Genomic DNA, 23,589 nt, shown 5'->3' with positions numbered 1-23,589 from the left:
CTCACCGACGCAGAGCGAGCCGAGAAGCTCCTCTCCCTCTCAGGCCTAGGTGGCGGTACGGCTCTCGAACTGATGGAGCACATGCTATCCTTTCTCGGACCGGATGACGGGGGATTCCTCTTCGCCCACATCTTCCTCCAACAGCTGCCGGCGGCCGTGAGAGCTGGCCTCGCCAACTCTCCGCTTCTGGGCACGAAGGATTATCGCTCCCTGGCTGAGGATGCGGATCGTATTCTCCTGGCTACCTGCACTTTCCACGATCACGACCTAGTTCCAGCCTCACCGGCGGCGCCTTCCACTTCCCCGCTGACCTGCCACGACGTACCCGATCCTTCGCTGACGGCAAAGATCGCGGCACAGCGACACCACGGACGGGACCTTTGTTTCTACCATCAGCGTTTTGGCGCCGGAGCGCGCCGCTGCCTGCCGCCTTGCGCTTTTCCGACCCTGGGACATGGACCCCGCCAGCGCGCTGTAGCGGCCGCGACCGCTGGCGACAAAGAAAAACTGCTCTTCATAGAAGACTCGCGCTCTGGGAGACGTTTCCTGGTCGACTCTGGCTCCCAGAAGAGCCTCCTTCCCCCGTCCGGAGCCGACAGTTTAGCAGCAGGCTGCGGACCGCAGCTTATTGCGGCTAATGGCTCTCCCATCGCAACGTTCGGGGAAAGGTCCGTGACTGTTTGTTTTCATGGTCGGGATTTCCAATGGACCTTTGTTGTTGCCGCTAGCTCTGTACCTATTTTGGGCGCTGATTTTCTTTGTGCCCACGGACTGCTGGTCGATGTCGCTAACAGACGCTTAATCGATGCACTGTCTTTTTCTTCAATACCCTGTTTCACTCGCGCCATCGAGCCCCTGAATCGGGCTAATTTAGTGACTTCAGGGAATGTTTTTCAGCATTTGCTCTTGGAGTTCCCTTCACTGACTGTTCCTAATTTCTCGAACACGGCAACGAAGCACGGGGTTGAACATTATATTCCGACGGTCGGTTCCCCGGTGTTCGCACGCGCGCGCCGCCTCGACCCCGCGAAACTCTCCGTCGCTCGGGAAGAGTTTGCCGCAATGGAGCGCCTCGGCATAGTGCAGCGCTCGAATAGTGCCTGGGCTTCTCCGCTACACATGGTGCCCAAGTCAGACGGTCGGTGGCGGCCGTGTGGGGATTTTCGCCGTTTGAATAATGTCACGGAGAATGACCGTTACCCCATTCACCACATCCAGGATTTTTCCGCCCACCTCGCCAGCACCTCGATTTTTTTCTAAAATTGACTTGGTGCGGGGGTATCACCAGGTTCCCGTGCGCGCCGAAGACGTCCCCAGAACTGCCGTTATTACCCCTTTCGGCCTGTTTGAATTTTTGCGCATGCCGTTCGGCCTGAAAGGCGCCGCCCAGACTTTTCAGCGGTTGATGGACTCTGTTTTGCGCGGGCTGCCTTTCGTCTTCGTGTACCTTGACGATATATTGGTGGCCAGCTGCTCTGAGAGTCAGCACGCGTCCCATCTGCATCAGGTTTTCCAGCGCTTGGCGGCACACGGCCTGATCGTCAACCCCTCCAAGTGCCAGTTCGGCTTGCCGGTTCTGGATTTCTTGGGCCACCGCATTTCCGCTGACGGTGTGGTTCCGTTGCCAGACAAGGTCCGGGCCGTTTCGGCTTTTCCGCGTCCTGCGTCAGTTAAAGCGCTGCAGGAGTTCTTGGGGATGGTCAATTTCTACAACCGCTTTCTCCCCAGAGCTGCGCACCTGCTGCAGCCTCTCTATGCTGCCTTGAAGGGTAAAACAGCTAAGGACCCGATTGATTGGCTCCCTGAACGCATCCAGGCATTTTCTGGGGCCAAGACCGCACTGGCAAACGCCGCCCTGCTGGCCCACCCGTTTCCGTCGGTGGAGATTGCGTTGACCTCCGACGCGTCGGACGTGGCAGTGGGCGCAGTGTTAGAACAGCGGGTCTCTGGTGTCTGGCAACCGCTCGCTTTTTTTAGTCGCACGCTTAGAGACAGTGAGCGCAAATATAGCGTTTTTGACAGGGAGTTGCTGGCCCTACACCTCGCCACACGGCATTTTCGTTTTTTTCTCGAGGGTCGGAGCTTCACCGCGTACGTCGATCATAAACCTTTGACATTCGCGATGTCCAAGGTCTCTGATCCATGGAGCGGGCGCCAGCAGCGCCAGTTGGCAGCCATTTCCGAGTTCACAACGGACATTCAGCACGTGGCTGGTAAGTCCAACTGCGTGGCTGACTGTCTATCCCACGTGCTGGTTTCTCCTGTTTATGTTGGCATAGACTTTGAGGCTATGGCCGCTGACCAACAGGCCGACCCGGACGTCCTTTCCCTTCGGTCTGCGCAAACGGGCCTTGTACTGGAGGACAGACCCGTGTGGAACGGCGGGCCTAGCCTGCTTTGCGATGTTTCCACCAGCCGTCCACGCCCTGTAGTTCCCCTTTCGTGGCGTCGTCGCGTTTTCGACTCCGTACACGCCCTCTCTCATCCAGGCGTCCGGGCCTCGGTCAAGCTGGTCAGCTCTAGGTTCGTTTGGCCGGGCCTTCGTAAATCGGTGAAAGACTGGGCAGCCGCGTGTATCCCATGCCAACGCACTAAGATCCATAGGCACACACAGGCGCCCCTCGAATCCTTCCGCGTTCCAGGGAGGCGTTTTGATCATGTGCATGTGGATCTGGTTGGTCCTCTGCCGCAGTCACAAGGTTTCACGCACCTTTTGACTGTAGTGGACCGCACAACCCGCTGGCCTGAGGCAGTGCCTCTGGCCTCCACTACAGCAGCAGCAGTGGCCAGGGCATTTTTGTCAACGTGGGTTTCGCGTTTCGGTCCCCCCGCCGACATTACCTCAGACAGGGGCCCCCAGTTCGTTTCCGAGCTTTGGTCTGCCATGGCTGACGGCCTGGGGGTCAAGGTCCACCGCACCACTGAGTACCACCCGCAGGCCAACGGGATGTGCGAACGTTTCCACCGGTCGCTTAAGGCTGCGTTCCGTGCTTCTCTCACAGATGGCAACTGGGTTGACCGTCTTCCATGGGTTTTACTGGGGTTGCGCTGCGCGGTTAAAGAAGACCTTGGGGTTTCCCCGGCTGAACTTGTCCTTGGTCAGCCCCTCCGGGTCCCCGGGGAATTCTTGCCTGAGAGCCCACCCCTGTGCTTCGCTCCCTCTGTGCTGTCTCTCCGTGCCCCAAGAGACTCGTTTTCTCTTCCTGGCCCAGTGCACCATTGTGTGCCTGACACCTTTGTTCCGAGGTCGTTGGACTCTTCACAGTTTGTTTTTGTCAGGCATGACGCTCATAGGCCTCCGCTGCGTCCACTGTATGACGGCCCCTTTCGGGTTATTCAACCGGGCCGGAAGCATTTCCTTTTGGATTTTGGGGGTCGGCAGGAGGCTGTTTCTATTGACAGACTTAAACCAGCACATGTGCTTCTGGATGACCAAGTGGTGCCGGCTCAGGCCCCCCGCCGTGGCCGCCCGCCTTCCACTGGACTGGACAACCCTGCTTCTTCCTCTGGGAGCACCCCCCACCTGGCGGGGCCCGAGCTATCTTCAGTTTTTCCTGACCGTCCGTGCCAGCCTGGCCCTCAGGCTCGTTTCCCCTCCGCCAGCTCTCCACCTCCCCGGTTCAGCCGTTCTGGACGTTTAATTAAAGCAAGGGTTCTGGACTAGGGGATGACCCTACTGGGTGTTCGGGGGGGGGGGGGGGGGCATGTGTGGTGGACCACTGGAGGGCTCCACTCACACCCAGTTCTCAGGAAGTGTTGTTGCTGTGTTTTGGAGGGAAAGTGTTCAGTTCTGTGGTGATGAGTAATAAATGAGCAGTGTTTATCGAGAGCTCTCGTGTCGTCTGTGTTTACCTCCACAAAACAATATATATATATTAGCTGTATAATACCAGTAGGCCAGCTCTAATAGTAATTTGGTATGGCTTCGCGGGCCAAATGTAATTAGGTTGCGGGCCAAATTTGGCCTGCGGGCCAGAGTTTGACACCTATGAGCTAGCCCAACTTCAGTAACCCTACAAACGTCACTGCTGTTTAGTTTTCTGTCTTCATTTATGTTGGAAGTGATAGCAGAGCTGTATGTTTGAATTGTTTCAGAAATCTCTCAGTCAGAACATGCTATATCATATTTAGGTGGAAACTAGCGAGCTAACTTACGGCTAACTTCTATCTCTGTTAAATTTAATAAATCCTATTTTCATGGATGCCTGGATGTTAAACGTAATTGTTACATCTGGTAAAGCAGCAACGCTGATCATTTTATTAAAGATGAAAGAATTTAGACAGTTTTTACCTCTCATTGATGCCGCAGTGTTGATTTGACTTTGGGACCCGAGGCGGATGGATTGTTGGACCCAGATTACTCCGCGAGGCTCCTGACTACGGTAGCCATAATGCTCCAACAATCCATCAGCAGTGCGGCTTCATAGCTTACAAAAGTCGTACTAAAACATTTTTGACAGTTTTTTGAACGCTGTGCCACATAAAATCGGTTCCAGGTCAGTAAGCACAACCAGAATTCATACATAAAGCACACCGGCGCACTGTCGTTTTTTGAGAAAATTAAAGGATTTTAAGTGTGCTTATAGTGTGAAAAATACAGTAGATATGATTCAGAAAGGTCATTGGAGAGAATTGTACTAAACAAATATCAGTAGTAGTGCAAGTAGCTGTACATAATATTAGCTGTGAGATGGCGATGACTAATTTATTCTCTGATGGTTTAAATGTATTTTGTGAAAATATTCATTTAGTCATTAGTTGTTTCGATTAAAGAAAAACTTGATTCAGCAGCTCTGACTGTTTGTCAGCTTGGTTACAGTGTTGAAAAGAAACCTTATGATTCTCAATTCAATTCTTTATTTATTTGTCACATGTAGTTATAGCTGGTACAACATACAGTGAAATGTTTTTTCTGGCTAAAAAAGTACTCCCCCCGACTGTGCAAACAGAGATTCTATTCTCTTTTTTCAGCAATGAACAATAAGTGCCCTAGCTTCACCGAGGAGTTTTTAATTTTTGGTTTTTAAAGCGCAACAAACTTTTTTCTTAAACTAAATAAGCGTCTTCTAAATTAGTGAGATGACTTTTCCTCTCCAGTTTACAGCTTATCTGCTTTCAGGTGTGTGTTTATGAGTTACACTAGGCACTTCTGATTGTAGACTTTATGATGGATTTTTATAGGCGTATTTCATACATAAGACATAATAATGTGTATGTACAAAATGTTACTTAGTTCTATCATTTTCAATCAGCCAGATTTGTTTTGATTCTTAACTGAATATTTTAAAATGTATGTACTAACACTGTATGATAATTCTTCATATTTAAACAATAAGAACAAGAGTCTAATGTCCTGTATTCATTATAAACGTATAGTTTGAAATACTCTCATTTTTAATCCAAACACATCAAGTTTTTGCTCAAAGTATCGGTATTGGATCAGTATTGCTGCCTGAATTTTACTGTATTATCAGATCAGAAAGGAAATCAGTGGTATTGCACATAAGATAAAGGGGGGGGGGGGGGGGGGGGGGGGGATGATTGAACTTATTTATAGCACTTTTAGAAAGAGATCTGCTGTAATCAAATGTTATTCATCAAATGTCAAATCAAATGTTATTCGTTAAAAGCCATTAAACAATAACGACAGTTGCCAACTAGAAGATGAAATAACAAAAAATATTTATAGCAGTAAAAAAAACAAACGTCTTTGCAGTACTTATACTTAGAAAGTGTGATTCTAGCATACCACAGTGACATAAACTAAATGTACAAAAGGGAAAAGAAACAAATATATTTGCACAGTAAGACTGATTTTAACCTGAACCTGACAGATAAAACCTTTACATTAGTAATAATTAAAATAATAACAGTCATGCTTATCATTATTATTAAAAACATTTGTTGCAGATGAAAACCTGCTTAGGTTTAGAAAATAAAGTATGAACACTTAAGTAGGAAATAGAGGTGTTATCATTACCTGACATTAAGAGTAATCCTGTGATGAAGTTGATTCTCTGCTGAGACGGGCTCATGCTGAAAGCTTTTGATAGACTAAACTTTCTCCACCACCACCTTTTAATAATGTGCAGTGAAAAGCTCCTCCTGATAACACACACACACACACACACATACTTGTTTTTGTCTCTTAAAGAAATATTGTAATGATGAACCTCTGGAGATTTAGTGCCTCCTTAACCACAGCCACTACCTGCCTTACCCCGAACAAAACAGCAATCTTAAGACTAATAAACACTCTATTGTTTAAATCATCAATGTTTTATACACATTTTATAAGTGTCTCACAAATAACAGATTTCACTAAAAAAGAACAACAAAAATAATAAACAAAACAATATATGTGCTAGAACTCTGTTGTGCATACCTGTCAAACTTTCAGGACCCTTTAACACGTTTTTTTGTGTTATTATCTCTTTTATTGGGACAGCTGTTGAACATAACAGTAGTTTGCCTTTTTACACTTTCTTTGCTGTCACATTTTAACTTGTAATTGAAAAATAAAGAAGACAGAAAAAGAAGAGAAAAGAAAAGAAGAAGAGAAAAAAAAAAACTAGGGTTAGGAGGCAGCAGGGCAGGTAGGTTTACGTAGTACTCAGGGTTGTAACATCATATACAAAATCACACCTCATATGCTTAACATAGTCTGTCCATTTAGACCATATTCCATAGAAGGTATCCCTCTGAAGTTTAAGAGAAAATGACACTTTTTCCATCGTATAGATCTCTTGTACAGAATGTATCCAGTCTTCAATCGTTGGTGGTTCAGGCTTAAGCCATCTTCTCGTAAGAGGCTTTTTACTTGCGGCCAGAAGGATATACAGGAGTCTTCTGTCATTGGAATTCAGTTTATCCACTGGTGCATTGCACAAAAATATGGTCTCAAAAGTTGAAGGAAAAACAAATGAAAAAACATTTTGTAAATGATCATGGATTAGAGACCAATACTGGCGAATAACTTTACAGTCCCAAACCTTTAACGTGTTTTATTATGCAAACAGTCACAATGGCAGATTATTTCAGTCTGTTTGAGGTCACTGAGGCCTCGTGAATAGATTAAAAAACAAACACACAAACCAAAAATCACCAACAAAAATAGCAGTAAATAGAAAACTGTGGTCTATGCAATGCGTCACAAACACATACAGGGTAGCACAGAACTTGTTTTTCACACCTACAGTAACCGTTCACCCATTTTGTTTTTCAGCACCTCCACCTGTGGGAGCAGCAGTCTTTTCCGATACCTTTCGGTGTGTACTGTGCTAATGATCCACACAATTATTTTTGGATTTATGCTTTTTTGAAAACCTATGACAGGCTCTGACCCTGATACATAGCTTAAAATAAAATGTATGATTCTTAAATTGTACATTTTGTCATAAACAAAGACAAGAACAAGGACCCAAGGTGCCAATCAAGAAAGACACCCTACTTCAAAACTCACACCTTCAAGCTTGAATGAAGTTTGCATCTGTCCACGTGGACAAACCAAACGCTTTCTAGAGAACATTTTTATGGTCAGACAAGACAAAGATTGAACTATTTGGCCTCAATAACAAGCGGTGTGTTTGGAGTAAAGGTGAGACTTTGAAACCAAAGAACACTAAACCGTCAACCATGATAGTGGTAGCAAAATACTCTGGTGCTGTTATGCTACCAGTAGTACTTGTAGATAACACAAATGGACGGAATATTCAAACGGAAGACCACCTTCAAATTATTTAACTTTACTACAAATCAACAGCTAGATGTTTGCAACACATTTCAATGTTCCCAAAGGATAATGAAAGCAAACACACATCAACACTGGTTTTGGAATGCATAAAGCAGACTAACATTAAGCTTCACCATCCAAGTCAGGAAACTAACCACTATCAAATCTGCCAAAAAGAGTAATCAATTATCTTGAATTATGCCCAACCCATATGGAAAAGAAATAGAAAAAACTTATAAAAGACTTGCATCAGATGTGGCCTACTTCATATAGTGAATCATATAAGACTTATATGATTTACTCATGAAAGTGGCCACTTTCATATATTGTTTTAGTAAGTATCCAAAACATACAAGTTTCATTTATATAATTTTTCTAGGGTTCTTATATCTGTTTTCACTCTTGTATGCTTTTCATACAAGTTTCATACAAGACAGATACAAACTTTATAAGATTTATATATATCTTTTCCATATGGGAAGGCTTGTTGATGGCTGCACAAAACCACACAAAAAGATATATAACCAAAAATTAGTGGGGGTGGCTATTTATATTCGACTGTGTGTGTATACTCTTAACCCTGTGTGGATTAGAGAAAATCCAAAATAATTCTAACTTGTTGTTTTTAAAAGTCATTAAAGATGTATGATGTAGAACTCTTGGAAGGCTCAAATTACCCCGATAATCAGGTTCATAATGAAATTATATATTAAACTTGGAGCTACTAGTCAGGCAAGTGTGAAATGAAACACAGAAAAGTAACATTTTGAATATTGTAAACACTTGCTAAATCAATAAATTCAGCATATTATAATCCTTTTTTTTAACCAGATGAACTCTGTAGGTGACTGATCTGTTGATTTCATCTGAAGCCAAACACAGTGGTTATAAAGCAGACAGAAGACAAGATTCATGACTAATAGATGGTCAACGACCAACCCAGTTCCTTCAACACGCTGTCCCCCAGGTGTGGTTGGATGGGTGTGAGGGTTTCTCTAGATGCGCATACTCTGCAGATCTGTTAATGAGAAGCTGTCTGTCTTCATGTTGCTAAATATAATGTACTGAGTGAACTGCAGTTAACTTTTCCAAATGGCATTGTATTTTTACTTTTTGTATTTAAATTGAATTTCTTTATAATTCCAAAGGATATTAATCAGTGGGACACCAGTAGTGGAATTTTAAATGCTGTTTAATCAATTACACCATCCATTCATGTATTTTAAACAGAGATGAGAAGACAGGCTTCCATGCACTTCCATAACTCAACCAAACAAAAGAAAACAACAACAATCTGAGCAAGTATTGCACTTTTTCCATCTCAGTTGCTTGTTAAAATTAATTGTAAACTGCAAAACTGACAACTAACTGACCAAGAGTGACAGCTTTTTTATTATAATAATTCATAATAATATAATGACATGCTAGTAATGCCATACTTTTAAAGTCAAGGTCTTTTTAATTCTAAGATTAAACAAGACAGAAATTTACCACTAACTTTTGAATTAAACACAAAATAACAAACAGCAAAGAAAATGTGAGAAAGACCTTTAATATTTTCACACAGATACAAAACAAAAGATCATACTAGTTACACAAGATCAGAAATTCTTAATAGTAAGTAATAGAATAAAGGTAAAGGCAACAAGTAATTGATACTTAACACATAAAATATTAATTTTTGTCAAACGATATTTAGCTGTTTGTAAGTCACGCCGTATATATTAGCAGCTTAATGTATGCCAGCTTCGGTCTTTCTACCCTTTGTAACTGACATATGTCATGGACCTGGATCTTTGACCCAGTATTTTCAGCTTTTCATTTTGGACCTTTTGTTACTTTTGATTTTGAGAGATGGTGTTATTTTTATGGTGTTTTGTTTCTGGTGTTATTTCCTGTGTTTCCAATAATTAGTTCTTTATGAAATTATGTTAGTTCTCTTCCCAGTCTCGTCTGTGTCTGGTCCTCAGCGTTTCTTTTGGAAGTCAGTTTTGAATCCATGTTTGTCTACCTTTCTGCCTCCCAAGCCTCCAAGTTCATTTGTCTTAGTCCTGGTCTCAGTGTTTGTTACTTCCTAATTTATTTTGAAAGCATCTTGTCCCATCTGTGTTATGTTCAGTTTTGCTTTCCCTGTCTCATTGTGGGCGTGATGTTAAATATTATTTGAAAACTAAAAGTTAATGCAAAAAGTTTAAAGTTTAAAGTTTAAAGAACAGACAAGCTAAAAAGTTAAATTAGGCCGCATTGTATGAAACCACCCAGATAATGATGATGGTAATGAAGCTGACTGTTATGAAGATGATGTAAAGGATGAACAGCAGGCGGTCTATGATTAAACCTATCTGGATCCATTCCTCTGTGCTCAGGCTTTTGCTCAGATGCTGCTCCACCTGAAGGCGGACGGCCTGGAGGCCTCTGCCCAGGCTCCTCAGCTCTTGCAGGGTTTTGTCCTCACCCAGTGGCCCCTTCTGCTCCAGAGTCTTGGATTCCTCTGTCACTGGAGAGGAGACTGGCATTTTGTATTGCAGAGAAAACAACAGAGAAAATTATGTCAGCTTTGTCATTTTTTAAGAACTTGCTCATCCCGACATTCTATCTAATAGATTGGCATTTCTATTGAGCGGAGACAAGTCAGAAGATTATGTCAGCTTTAACATTTGTTAATTATTTGCATATCCTGATCTTGTTTCCTACCCTGTGTGACTGGATTTTGGATCACTGTGTCGTTCCGATCTCTGGGCTTTGGAGGAAGGCATACTAGTCGACCCAGGATTTTAAGAAAAAGCACTCTGATCCAGCGAGGAGCTCGAGAATAGTTAGAGGAACCGCAGAGGAAGTTTGTAATGACGATAGTTTCCAGTAGACTGCCCACCATCATAGCCAGGCACATAGAAAGGAAAACATCTAATAACAATAATAATAATAGTAGAGAAATAATTAATGCCAATATTTTACAGACAAATACAAGTTAAATCCAGACAAAAACATTTAAAACTAAAAAAAGGACATGGAGATGGAGGAAGACAGAGAGAGATACATTCCTTCAGTTCACTGTAAAGAGTGTTGCATAACTAATAATGTTTAACTGTAGGGATGTGTGCAACTATTTGATTAGACAATTCATTTTCAGTATTATCACTAATTGATACCAGACATACTTGTTGTTTAATCTCATTATTAACATTTTAATTGATGCCTAATGTCGGTAAATTGTTGTGTCCAAAATGTTATGTTGTTGTTGAGAAACGTCAACAAGGTTTTTAATCTAGGCCTGATCTTGTTACCACTATTATTGTGAAATATTTTAAAAGCAAATGATTGTGAATACAAATGGCAGAAATTAGCTCTCAGTGGGTTGATGGCCTCTCACTCAGTCAATTGGTAGGGGCTCAAAATAGAGCCGCTACTCCTCCATATTGAAAGGTTGCTAGTTGAGGCAGTTGCCTCCTGGGTAAACTGTTCCAGCTGGGCATCTCCTACCAGGAGAAAGCCCCCAGAATACCCAGGACACACTGGAGCGATTTAATCTCGTGACTGGCCTGGGAATACCTCAATCTTTCCATGGATAAGCAGTAGTGATGTGCGATACCATTGATTTCCTTTCCGATCTGATACCAAGTAATATTCAGGGTGGTATCGATGATACTGATCCGATACTTTGTACAAAAGCTTGTTTTATTTATTGTATCTCAAATTATAGCGTCATAATGATTACAGGACATCAGATTACTTGTTCTTATCACTTAATAATGCAGGGTTCATCATATAGAAATAAAAAACTGAAGTTGTGCGCTATTTGAGCATGTTGCCTGCCTGCAGCACTAAAGGACTCCATGAGAGACGTCTGTCTCGCCCTAGCAGCACCTGTCCCTCTCCTCCTCTTCAGTTCGTCTCAACATACGCTCGTCATATTCTGTGATATGATTTACTCTGAGGTGTTTGACACGGTTAGTGATGTTGCCACAACCATACATGCCAACCCTCCTGAATTTCAGTGCCCCTCCCGAAAATCTCCCGGAGCCACCATTCTCCCGAATTTCTCCCGATTTTCCACCCAGGCAACAAAAGTGAAAACCATATTGCAGAATCCATAGCCAATTCCAGTTTCCAACAATGATGGCAGCTACTTAGTTTTAATATTACTCTTATTTCCCTTTCTGGGTCGCAAATTTTTTTTAAACATATTTTCAGGTGAGAAGCTGTGTAAACTTCAAATATCTGAGCCGACCGACACATCGTTTTCAAACCCCCGCGGCCTTTCACTACTCGGGTTAAACATGATATATAAGTCACTTTGATAACTTAAAAATGTTACTGTTTGGCTTTTTCAGTGTTTTATTTGTTCGTGAGTAAATTGGTTTGGCTGAGATTAAAGTTATTAGATTAGATTCAATTAAATTTAACTTTATTAATCCCTCGGGAGGGTTCCTCCGGGGTTTTCACACAGCTGAATAAACGTTAAACAGAAAACTAATTAAACAAAGTGTGAGACGGTCGAGAGTTTACGTCAGCGCCCTGTTATATTTTAGATAGCAAGGAGCAGACGGCAGAGTTTCACTCCACCAAGGGAACTCGTGATGTACTACCTGGCTTTCTTTAGACCACGAAGGCCGGGTCCTCAGGTGGAAGCAGCCTCTGAATTTGGACACCCCCGCTGTTTCCAGGCCAGCCAATAATAACGGTGACATTTAACGTATTTTATCCGATAAATAAACACTGTAAAATGTATTTATCACCCCAAAACAGCCCTTTTGAACGTCTCCCTAATTCTGAGGTCTCAAGGTTGGCAAGTATGGCCACAACACCTCACTTTTTTGCCACATGTATCGCAAACCACGTCTCAGCTGTTTGTGGAGGTAAAATACGTCCGCACAATTACGCTCAGCCATTGCTGTGAGTGCGCCCGCCAAGGGACTGCGAGACATTTATACAGCCGTATTTCGCACATGACTATGAAAGGCGGAAGAGGAAGTAGTTCCTTTGAATGTAAACGATCTGAATGATATAGTTTCTTTCCACTGTGTTCCTGTTAATGATAAACTACATATTTACCCTAAATTACTAAAATATCGATATTTTAATGTGAGAATCGATTCTAGAACATACATGATTGGTATTGGAGGAATCGATATTTCAGGATCGATCCGCACATCACTAATAAGCAGAAGGCAGCTGGTGAGAGGGAGTTCGGGGTTTCCTTGGTTAGGCTGCTGTCCATTTGACCTGACTTTAGATAAGTTAAAGAAAATGGCTGGATGATTTATTGTTTGGAGAGAACTTTATCCTCTTTATCCTCACAAACGTTCCAAACAAGTCATCCATCCACTTTGTATTTGTATACCCTTTTGTATTTGGGCCAAAGAGTCACATTGGGAATAAGTGTATACCAATCAAGACAATTTAAACTTACTTATGAGAGGTATGGCATTTCCAGTGGCAGGCAGCAGGTCATTCATCATGAGCAGGAAGACGGTGTAGCCTAGGATCAGTGTCATCTTGAATGAAGACCGGTCAGCATCATTGGGAGGTAAGATGAAGCTGAAGAGGTCCACAGTGATGAGGAAGCAGCTGGGGAGCAGGAGGTTCGCTACATACAGCATGGCCTGGCGCCGCAATGAGATCTGCAGCAAAGTGAGAACTTAACTAATCTCACATAGCTCTTTGTGCTTTGATTATACAGTACCTCATACATATACAATAGTTAAATGACAAGGCCCATAAATTTGCAGATATAACTTAATTGTGAAATGGTTTCCCCATCTTAAGTGTGTAAAACAAAGCCTTTCAATCTGTTTACTGTGGTAGAGAACTAGTTATGATCAGAATACTTGTGGCAGCAGGTAATGAAGTTTCTTTTCATTAGTAACTAAACAATTGAACTGCAATTAATCCATATGGAAAATAAATAGAAAAAACTTATAAAAGACATGCATCAGATTTGGCTTGCTTCATATAGTGAATCATGTAAGGCTTATATGATTTACTCATGAAAGTGGCCACTTTCTCATTACTTTCATATATTGTTTTAGTAAGTATCCAAAACATACAAGTTTCATTATATAATTTTTCAAGGGACCTTATATCTGTTTTCACTCTTGTATGCTTTTCATACAAGTTTCACACAAAACAGATACAAACTTTATAAGATTTATATATATCTTTTCCATATGGGAAACTGCAACTATACACCCAAATTCTTTATATACATGAAGCAATATATCCTAGGTTCCTATCAAATATACAAACAATAGAGTCAAATGGTAATGAAGAGAAAACTCTTCTACTTCCTGAAAGAACTTGTCTTCTGTTTTCTTATAGTATGAATAAGTAAATCATACAATAACATTACATTTTTACAGTGCAATGCAGTTTCTTACATAGAAGCGAATTTCATCGTAAGAGCCCGATGCTGTAGATGTTAGTGTGTATTTCTTTGCTGCAATTCCAATTAATTCCCATTCACCCATAGTTGCCATCCTAGATTTAGAGTATTCAGTCATCCTCTCTGGAGTCTCTTTCAGGTAAAGCTGCAAAGCATTACCTGCATGGAAAACAGTCAAAGTCAGATAAAACCATATACATATAAATAAAAAAACAGCTTTAAAGACTAATCCACTCAATTCACCAGGATTGCTTGTGATACATCCTCGTGGTTATACTTACTCTTGAGTGTGTATGAGTTGAATGATAAAGTGCAGTTCTGAATGTCAAATGGAAACAAGTAGATGTCAAGCTTGCAGGAGGTGATGGCTTTGATAGGCTGTGAATCACTTACAGTACCATCAGAAAGCAGGTAGGCATATGGCACCTTTGGAGCTGTGTTTTCATCCATGCTGCAGGAAGATAAAAGACATTAATTGAAGTCAGATATCTACATGGAAGAAATGGAAAATGTATGGAGAAATAGCTTAAACTGGACTGTAGCCTATATTGATTTTCACCAGAAGTGATAACCAGGTATGATAATAGATCAAAGACTTGAGAAACGTGCAGCCTAATAATAAGTGACTTATTATTGTTAAATTATCTGCTTCTTTCTGTCTGCTAAATATTATAGGAGGCAGATGATAAGGATTATACCTTTATATAGCGGATAGCAGTGTTACTGTAACAAAAAATAATTTCCCCCAGGGATCAATAAAGTATTCTGATTCTGATTCTGATTCTGATTACCAAGCTGCTCTATTGTCCTGTGCATGCCATTATGATTTTTTTTTTTGTACAATGAAACCAACTGGAGTCACAAGCCCCATGTTTTCTGACAAAATTCTACACATAAACTGTACCTTTGTAGTTTCACTTGTATGCACTTTCTCCATTTTTTCTTTCCTACTTAGCAGAGTTAGCTCTTTATTGGCTAATGATGCTTCAGGGCTAGTTCTCAAGATCATAAAAATACATAAAAAAGAAACTGATTGTAATCTGTGAATTGTTGAAGATAGGACTTACAATTCATTGATTATTATATCTGGTAGCCAGAGATTTGTTCTTGGAACAGACATCTGACTAGTTCCGCACTCTTCTGGGTCCCATTTGGTAAATTCATTTTGCCATTTCTGCAACAAAGAAACCCAAGAGTCTGACACCGTCCTTCTTCTTTTTAACTTTCTCTCTGTATTATTTTACGGTCTTTACCTTACAATGTAAAGAAACATGAGGCAACTATTGTTGTGATTTGGGGCTATATAAATAAAACTGTACTAAACTGAAAGTCACTAGTGGATTTGACCTTCTACTGCTATTTTGGGACAAAACTTACACTGTGATCCCTAAAAACGTTTTCATGGATAGAAATCAGCATTATTGCTTGAAAACTTACTATGAAGAAACTACTTACAAAATCTTGCCAGAGAAATGTTTTGAGGAGTTGAGCTTTCTCATTCTGAAAAAGAAGATTTTTATCCATAACTGGATAGTTTTACTGAACCTTAATGTCTGTAGAGCACATACTGAACTGAATCATTCATTTGTCTTAATTATTGATGTTCAGATGTATTATACTTATTCATTTTGATTTAAAACTCAAATTAAAAATATGTGGAATGAGAGGGAGACAACATTTTTAAAAAAGCCTCTCATGAGAAGTTTCTTTTGACCATTTTATGCTCTTTATCTTGTACAGTATGCAGAAAAGCACATGCGACCATTACTGAATTGATTTTAAGTTAATAAAGGTGTTATTTACCACTCCCAAAATGCCAAACACAGTTATAGAAATGCCAATGTTAGTGACGGTTGTTATGTTCACCACAGGTCGAATGGCGTTCAGGTTGAAGACTGGCTTAAGGGCCTCCAGCATTGAAGGTGAATCAGGGTTAGAGCAGTTCAGCAAGGTGGAGCTGTACTGAGCTACAAAGGATAGAAGAAATGTGCCCTTATGATTTATATACATTGACATTTGCTTCACTATCTAGGAGCAGATATGTTTTTTTGCCCCAAATGAATAAATGGCCCTAGCAAAGCATCAGAAACCCACATAAACATTTGTGTGAAATGAAGAACCATAACCCTGAACCTCAATGTATACAGTGGTTCGGTTTGGATGAACAATTACGACTGGTAATGTTTTGTGCAATTTTGAATTTTTTCATCAAAATGTTTTTCAACCCTACATTTAGGTGAAAACAGAGTACAGAGTAAACATTGATTAACATTACAGTAAAAGTCCCACTCAATTTATTGCAAGTTTTCTTAATATCTAAATATCATGCCTCATTTTTAAAAACACAAACGAGGCATGATCAGTCTAAATGTGTCTAAATCTAAACGTGATTTTATTCAGTGGTCAGATTTCCGAAGATTTTGAATATTTTGTTTTTAATCCAGCCATAGAAAATCTTTAAAATGTGGACACGAACACACATTCTGACTAAATGTGTGATTTGGACATGTTTTGGCTAAGCTGTCATTGTGAGTTATGCTAACAAAATAAACAAGTCATGACCCTGGATTAACAGACAAAATAAAAAGTTCTAATGCTGAACCATTACCATGCATACAATCATTTGCATATTTTTTAGTATTTTGGATAACTGACTTGAATGAAAACTGTAAGAAAATCAACACTCAAAAATTGATTAAAAATGTAAATCAAGGAATCACATAAAAGATGTGTATACATTTTTAAGACAAATCAAGTTGATTCATTTTATACATTTTAGCAGCTGTACTTACCATTCACAAGCAGAGATATGAAGATGAATAGAAGCTTAGAAGGTCTTACTTTCAGCAGGCAGCACTAAAAACATTAAAATTACATCAAAACAGGTTGTCAGTTTCAGTGGTGTGCAAGTGGTGAGGAATGCCTGTAAAGATTCTTAGTGGCATTTTAAGTGTTTTTTAATGATTACATCTCTTCTTTTTCTTCGTCTGTTTCAAAAATCTGATACTTATCCCCAACAGTAGAATCAGATATTTCAAGATATGAAATAAATATTTTTATTTAAGACAAAACAGAAAATAATGTTTTTCACTTTTAATGTAACACTGCCTTTATTGTTTTAAGAAAATCATCACAATTAATTCAAAAACCATTCAAACTGAACCAGGGCATGGGCAAACGAGGGAACACACCACAGGAGGGAACACAGCTGAGTGTGATCCAAATAACAAGACAGGGAGAAGCAAATCTGAACATGATGCACACAGGACAGGAGACTAACTTAGTAAAACAGGAAGTATGGGAAACACACAGAGACAGAGATAGATGAAACCCAGGCAACAGAGGCAGGAGAGAGTGCGAGAGCTCAAGGGACACAGAGATTACTTTTACTTTGCTGACTCATGTTAGGGTACCTGGGTCATTGACTCAGTGTTTTTTATATGTATAAGAGCTGTTACAACTATATATTCATGTTTTAGATTACTTGGGTTAAGTGCTGCACTGTAACATGACATTATATCAATGATATTCTTAAGTTGCAGGAAAACTGCAAAATTACCTTCGTTAACTGGTAACATTTTGTAAACATATTACTGATAGTATCAGGAAAATACAGAAATATGCTTAGGGGTTTTCAGGATATCACAACATTATAAATGTTTTCAGTCTCATAAAAAACTTGACTATTCAAGAAATTTGAACTACCATAAGATTCAGCAACCATACTTCATGTTGTTTTTTTCCGCATTCATCAAACAAGCGTTTACTGCATAAAAGTCATTTTACGCTTGTTAACACTCTTCTGCTAAAGCCTTTTCTTTTCCTATTTTTGAGTGATGAGCATGCTTTATGATTGTATATGCACCCAAAAATGCTAAAAATATTTGAATATCAATTCTTATCTATGTACCCATTTTCAAACGCTCTAAGGATATTACTCAAAATTAAGTAAACATTCATGTCACTAGCATAAATTGGGACCTCTAAAACATAGCAGCCGGCTACTAATAGTATGTAACCGAGCAAAGAAGCTGATTGAGACAAACAGAACGCAGAGGCCAAACAAAAGGCAGTTTTTACTTATTAGTAACATAAAGACAAGAATATTTCTTACCATGATGTTCCAAGTGAAATTGTATTCTTTCCGTTCTGAGAAGTTTGTCTTCAAACTACTACAGACTATTTAGCTTCTTTAAAGAATTGTCACATTCAAAACATTTTGCTGTCAGATGCATTAGTGAGCAGCTACAGTGCAAAAGTATGTCTGTAGCTTGCCTGGGAAACTAACTCTTGCCCCTCTTAAAGTCAGCCTTCATGGCCAAGATATACATATTGTCACTAAACAAAGATTGATTTGGCGGATTTGGAGAAACCACGGGCAAATGATGTGGAGCAGGAAAAACTAGGCATGGCAGGGCAGCTGCTTTGGCTGTATGTGTTTTGAGACAAAGTGTCGATAAACCACGGTTAATGTGGTTTTCAAGTCAGTGTGTGACGTCAGTGCCACACCTGCTTTGCTCACAAGCAAATGAGAGTAACCGTTGAGAAAGGTGGTGGTTTCAAAACCTCCTACCAGTGAAGCGTTGTCATTTTTTATAACACGGTAATTAAAATTCACCAGTTTTGTGAGAACATAAAATCCTCTGTGTGATAGTTTACATTGTTTTCCTGTTAATAGTAATAATAACTTTATTTGTACAGCTGCTTTTAAAACACATTCTGAAGTGCTTCACAGTTTTGACCTTATTGCAGTATGGATTTTAAATAAAACCAATCTACATCATTAAAATTACGTCTACAGTCGACCCCTGCCTATTTGCAGTGCAGCATTCGCAGATTCATGGAGATTCACTCCAAATTATTTGCGGAATATTTGCCTATTCGATGTATCTAAAATATTCACAAATTATTTTCAATTTATTTTCATGACTAAATACATTTTGGATGACAAAAACATTCAAATATTAATAGGAGTATTAACAACAAGCCACTAAATTATCCCATCCACCCTTTTATCGTTGTTTTATTTTCAGTGCAAGTAGCTGTAGTCCCATCCCAAATATTTTCTGACAACAGCATTCAGGTACTGTTGGAATTTATTTATTTTTTATTTTTAAGGCTTATGTCCCCCCATTACTGTATCTTACACAATTACCTCATAATTAGCATTACACATTTGTTTTATCATTTACTACACACAGATATGTATTGTAGAATATTTGAGATTTAGATTGTTACACTAATAACAGATATAAACAGAGAGAGGACTTCTTCTCTGAGGAATTTGTGGGGGATGGTCTGCCTGGACTCTTGATGGCACCAGAAGGTACAAAACTGGCTGACTCTCCTACACCAAAACAGGGCTGTAATATCTGGTGTTAGGAAATGGAATTGACTCTCTCCTCTTCTCTAACTGTACATGCCTGACCAGAGGACAAGAAGGGGTTGCCATGGTAATGGTAGTGATGCCTGGAATAGGGTCATCTCCATGTAAGGAAATGTCCAGAGAGGTGCAGAAGAAGAAACATGAGCCGATATCAGACCACCCTCAACTGATTCTACTAATCATGTTCACGTTGTGTTTCTGTGAGCCCACCAATAGAAGTGTTTGCTGCCTGTGTGTGGCTGGTTGTCTCTGAGTCAGAGAGACAGAGGTCCATTGCGCCATGTAAAACTAATCTGAAATTCTAACCGTTTGATAATAAATTGTGAAAACGTATAATCTGAGCATATTTGTCTTCTCTCATGAAAAAACTCTCACTTGCATTTTTTACATTTTTTAATTTTTTTTGCTACTTAGGTCTTTATGAGCTAATAATGCTTCAGTTCTAGTTCTCAAGATCTTACAAAAACATAAAATATACACGGATTGTAATCTTTGAATAGTTGCTGATGGGACTTACAATTCATTGATTACAATGTCTGGTACCCAGAGATTTGTTCGTGGAACTTAAATCCGACTACAGCCGCACTGTTCTGGGTCCCACTTGGTAAATTCGTTTCCCCATTCCTACAACAGAAATTATGCAGAAAACATGAAACCTGTTGGTTATGTTAGAATTTATTTATTTTTTTTATCTTTAATCATTATTAACCCCATTATTTTATATTTCACAATTAGCTCATAATTTCGATCATACATTTATGCTTTATCTGACATCACACATTCAAATCTGATTTGGATTTAGACTGTTGGACTGTGATGCTAACAGACACAAGACAGAAGACCCCTCTTGAGGATTTGGGTGTGGGTTGTGAAACCTAAAAGAAAACAACTGTATAAATCATGGTCTAAATCTACCTCTGCTAGCCTAGCCAGAGGACAAGAGATGTTTGCTCCATACAGGGTGGAAGATGACCTGAGGGATGGACCCAAGCCAAAGGGAGGACCAAGTCTAAAACCGTGGTACACCCTCAACTGTTTCAACCAATCACATTAACATTGTGTTTTTATGACACACAGTAAAAGCGTATGCAACCTGGGTGTGGTGCTCTTTGTTCATTTCAGTCTCCTGTAAGAGACATAGCACTGTTTTTAACTTAAACCTTTAACCCTTAATAAATTTAACAAAATATACTTTGAGCATATTTGTCTTCTGTCTCATAAAATGAACCAGACAGTTACCATTTCAAACCTCAGATGTTTTCATATGAAAAGAAACTCCAGACACTAAAGAGCCTGGCACCGTCTTTCATCATTTTAATGTGTTATTGTACGGTCTTTACCTTACAACTTGAGGCAACAATTGTTGTGATTTGGGGCTATATATATAAAACTGAATTGAATTGAATTTAACTGAAAGTAACTAATGGGTTTGACCTTCTGCTGTACAGAATTTCTTTTAATGACAAAACTTACACTCTGATCTATAAAAACATTTTTATGGATAGCATGGATAGAAATCAACATTATTGATTCAGAATTTACTATGAGGTACTTAAAAATATCTTGCTAGAGAAATGTTTTTAGAAGTTGGGCTTTCTTATCCTGAAAGAAAAGATTAATTTTATGCTCTTTATCTTGTACAGTATGTAAAAGTATGGCTTAAGTGTCTCCAGCATTGAAGATGTAGTTGAGCTGTACTGAGCTGCAAAGGAAAGGTAAGATGGCGCCGCCATTGCGTGCAATAGGTTGGCAGCCTTAACATGAAATTTCCCCTTGTGGGACTAATAAAGGTATTTTATCTTAAGTCCAGTTAACTGTCAAAATCCAAAAATGTCACACTATCCTTTGATAGGTGTTATAATCTGGCTCTTTGACATCGATTTTGCAATTTTGAATTAATAATATAAGAAACATAAATAAATGTGTATTAGCATGTTATACGAACTTTAGTTACCATGCATGAGCAGCGAGATGAAGATGAATAGAAGCTTCGAAGGCTTGACTTTCTGCGGGATTCAGCTGGATCCACTCCTCCGAGCCTTGGTTCTCTTTCTGCTGCTGCTTGACCTGCAGGTGGATGTCCTGGAGGTCCTTGCCCACTTTCTTTAGTTCCCGCACAGCCCTGTCCTTCACTGCTGGCCCCATTGTTTCTTGAGGCTTCATTATTCAGATGGCAGTTGTGGTCTTAAGGTCTACTTCTAAGTTAATTCAGGAAAAATATTTTTTAGCTTTAGTTTTTCAGTGTGATTCTCTTCTTTTACAACTTTTCATGACAAAATAAATGAGTTTCAACTACTCCGTGAATTCAGTTGTTTTTGTTAAAATATAAACTACATACCTGAAGCTCCTGATCTCTTATTCAATCGAGCTGTACAGACAAGAAAACCCAGAAACTGCAGAACGAGGACTCAGCTCCAGCGAGGGACAAGAGAGAAGTCAGCAGACCCACACAGCAGGTTGGCGATGAGGTTTATTTCCAGCAGACTGGCCACCATCAGAGCCAGGCAGATAGAGAAGAACACGGCTACAGAGAGACAACGGTCTGTGTTGAGACCCAGAAACAAAGGTTTACAATTTCACAGTCTAATCGACTAAATATATGTAAACTACAATAAACACTTTTAGTAATTTTGCCCTTGAGCCACATTAATTGTCCTACATGCTCATGAAGGAAGAGCAATACATGCTGTAGGCATTAAGTGTAGACGTTACAAGCAAGGTTTCTATTTTTTATCTACACTCAATTTTTTTAGACACTCTTGTAAGAATGTAATTTTAAGAAATCACTGTAGACTTTTTGTTGAGTGTCACTGACTTATGAGGGGTGTGGTGTTTCCAGTGACTGGCAGCAGGTCATTCATGATGAGCGGGAAGACAGTGTAGCCGAGGCTGAGGGTCATCTTGAAAGCATACCTGTTCACGGTCTGTGGAGGCAGCAGGAAGCTAAAGAGGTCAACTGCGATGAGAAACCTTGGGTGCAAGAGGTTTACCATATACATAATGGCCCGGCGCTTCAATCTGAGCTGTGGAAGGAATGAAAAGAAGAGATGAGAGGCGTCCTTAAGCTGTCTTGTCATTACCTGTACATGTATCTTCACTATATAACTGTATAATTCTGGTTTTAATTGAATTCATATTTTTAGGTGTGTTTGACTTATACAAGAAAAACTTTTTAAAAATGAAAATAAATTTCCAATATAAATTTGCTTACTTTTGACTCTGACTATTTATAGTAGTTTATAGTTACAATCAACTTACATAAAATTCAAGCTCATTAACACATAAACCATCACTGCCAGTATCATTCTCTGTTTTTTTATCCAAGGTGATATCCAGTAGCTCCCATTCACCGATGGTAGAGTCTGTATGTCACAGGGGAAGGTGTAGATATCAAGGTTACAGGAACTGACAACTTTGACAGGCTGAGCATCATCCACTTTACTGTTGCTATGCAGGTAGGGAGTAGGTGGTGTTTTGTTTTCCTCCATACTGCGAGACCAGATCAAATGTGTGAAGTGAGAGAATGGCACCCAAAGATTTAAAGTATACAATTATATTTATTCATTTACCTATTAACCTAAGCTTAACAGGTCTAAATACTGGAAAGATTTTTATGATAATAGTTGACAGTAAGGAAAACACAGGTTATCTCCACATCTCTCCTTTTAAAGAAAAGTTGTCTGAAGACTCAAAATACTCGTGCAGAATTATGCACAATTGTTTACCAAAACCTAGTGTACAGTAGTTTTAATAAATTATATCCCTATTCAAAGAATTAATAAACAATTAAACAAACTATTTATTTATTTAGAGGTTATCTCAACATTTCTCCTGTTCTTTGGAAAATACTTGTGCAGTTTGATGAGCTTTTGTATGATGATACTTACAACTCAGTGATTACAATATCTGGAAGCCAGAATTTGGTTCTGGGGAGATGCAGGAGGTCAGTACCAAACTGAACTTTGTCCCAACTGATGAACTCTTTCATCCAGGACTAAAATAATAAAATTGGTGTCAGCACAAAGAGCAGGTCTGAGTAGTCATCACATTTACAAAATATAAATCTAAACCCTTAAATCACTTTATGGG

At 39.9% G+C, this 23,589-nt stretch overlaps 1 protein-coding gene across 1 annotated transcript; it reads right to left on the bottom strand.

Moving 5' to 3' along the window:
* Nucleotides 1-9,286: 9,286 nt before the first annotated feature.
* On the bottom strand, nt 9,287-16,056 carry LOC112436008 (5-hydroxytryptamine receptor 3E-like). Its single transcript, XM_076874588.1, has 8 exons — nt 15,918-16,056; nt 15,570-15,614; nt 15,182-15,288; nt 14,396-14,565; nt 14,110-14,273; nt 13,143-13,353; nt 10,427-10,636; nt 9,287-10,241 (listed from the first exon to the last, which is right to left on the bottom strand). The coding sequence occupies exons 1-8, from the start codon at nt 16,029-16,031 to the stop codon at nt 9,967-9,969; spliced, it is 1,296 nt and encodes a 431-aa protein (XP_076730703.1). The 5' UTR covers nt 16,032-16,056; the 3' UTR covers nt 9,287-9,966.
* Between the last annotated feature and the right edge of the window lie 7,533 nt (nt 16,057-23,589).

Source organism: Maylandia zebra, linkage group LG15, assembly GCF_041146795.1.
Source record: "Maylandia zebra isolate NMK-2024a linkage group LG15, Mzebra_GT3a, whole genome shotgun sequence".
Taxonomy (NCBI): Eukaryota; Metazoa; Chordata; class Actinopteri; order Cichliformes; family Cichlidae; genus Maylandia; species Maylandia zebra.
Note: the sequence above shows the minus strand (reverse complement) of the source record. Positions and strands in the feature narration are given on the sequence as shown.

Excerpts from the sequence above, each read along its gene's own strand:
- LOC112436008 (XM_076874588.1), bottom strand. The coding sequence starts at position 16,031 with ATGCTGGAGGCCCTTAAGCCAGTCTTCAACCTGAACGCCATTCGACCT. Across the intron at positions 15,289-15,569 it reads CATTTCTCTGGCAAGATTTT|AAATGGCAAAATGAATTTAC; the intron begins GTAAGTAGTTTC and ends TCTTTGTTGCAG. Across the intron at positions 13,354-14,109 it reads ACGATGAAATTCGCTTCTAT|ATCTCATTGCGGCGCCAGGC; the intron begins GTAAGAAACTGC and ends ACTTTGCTGCAG.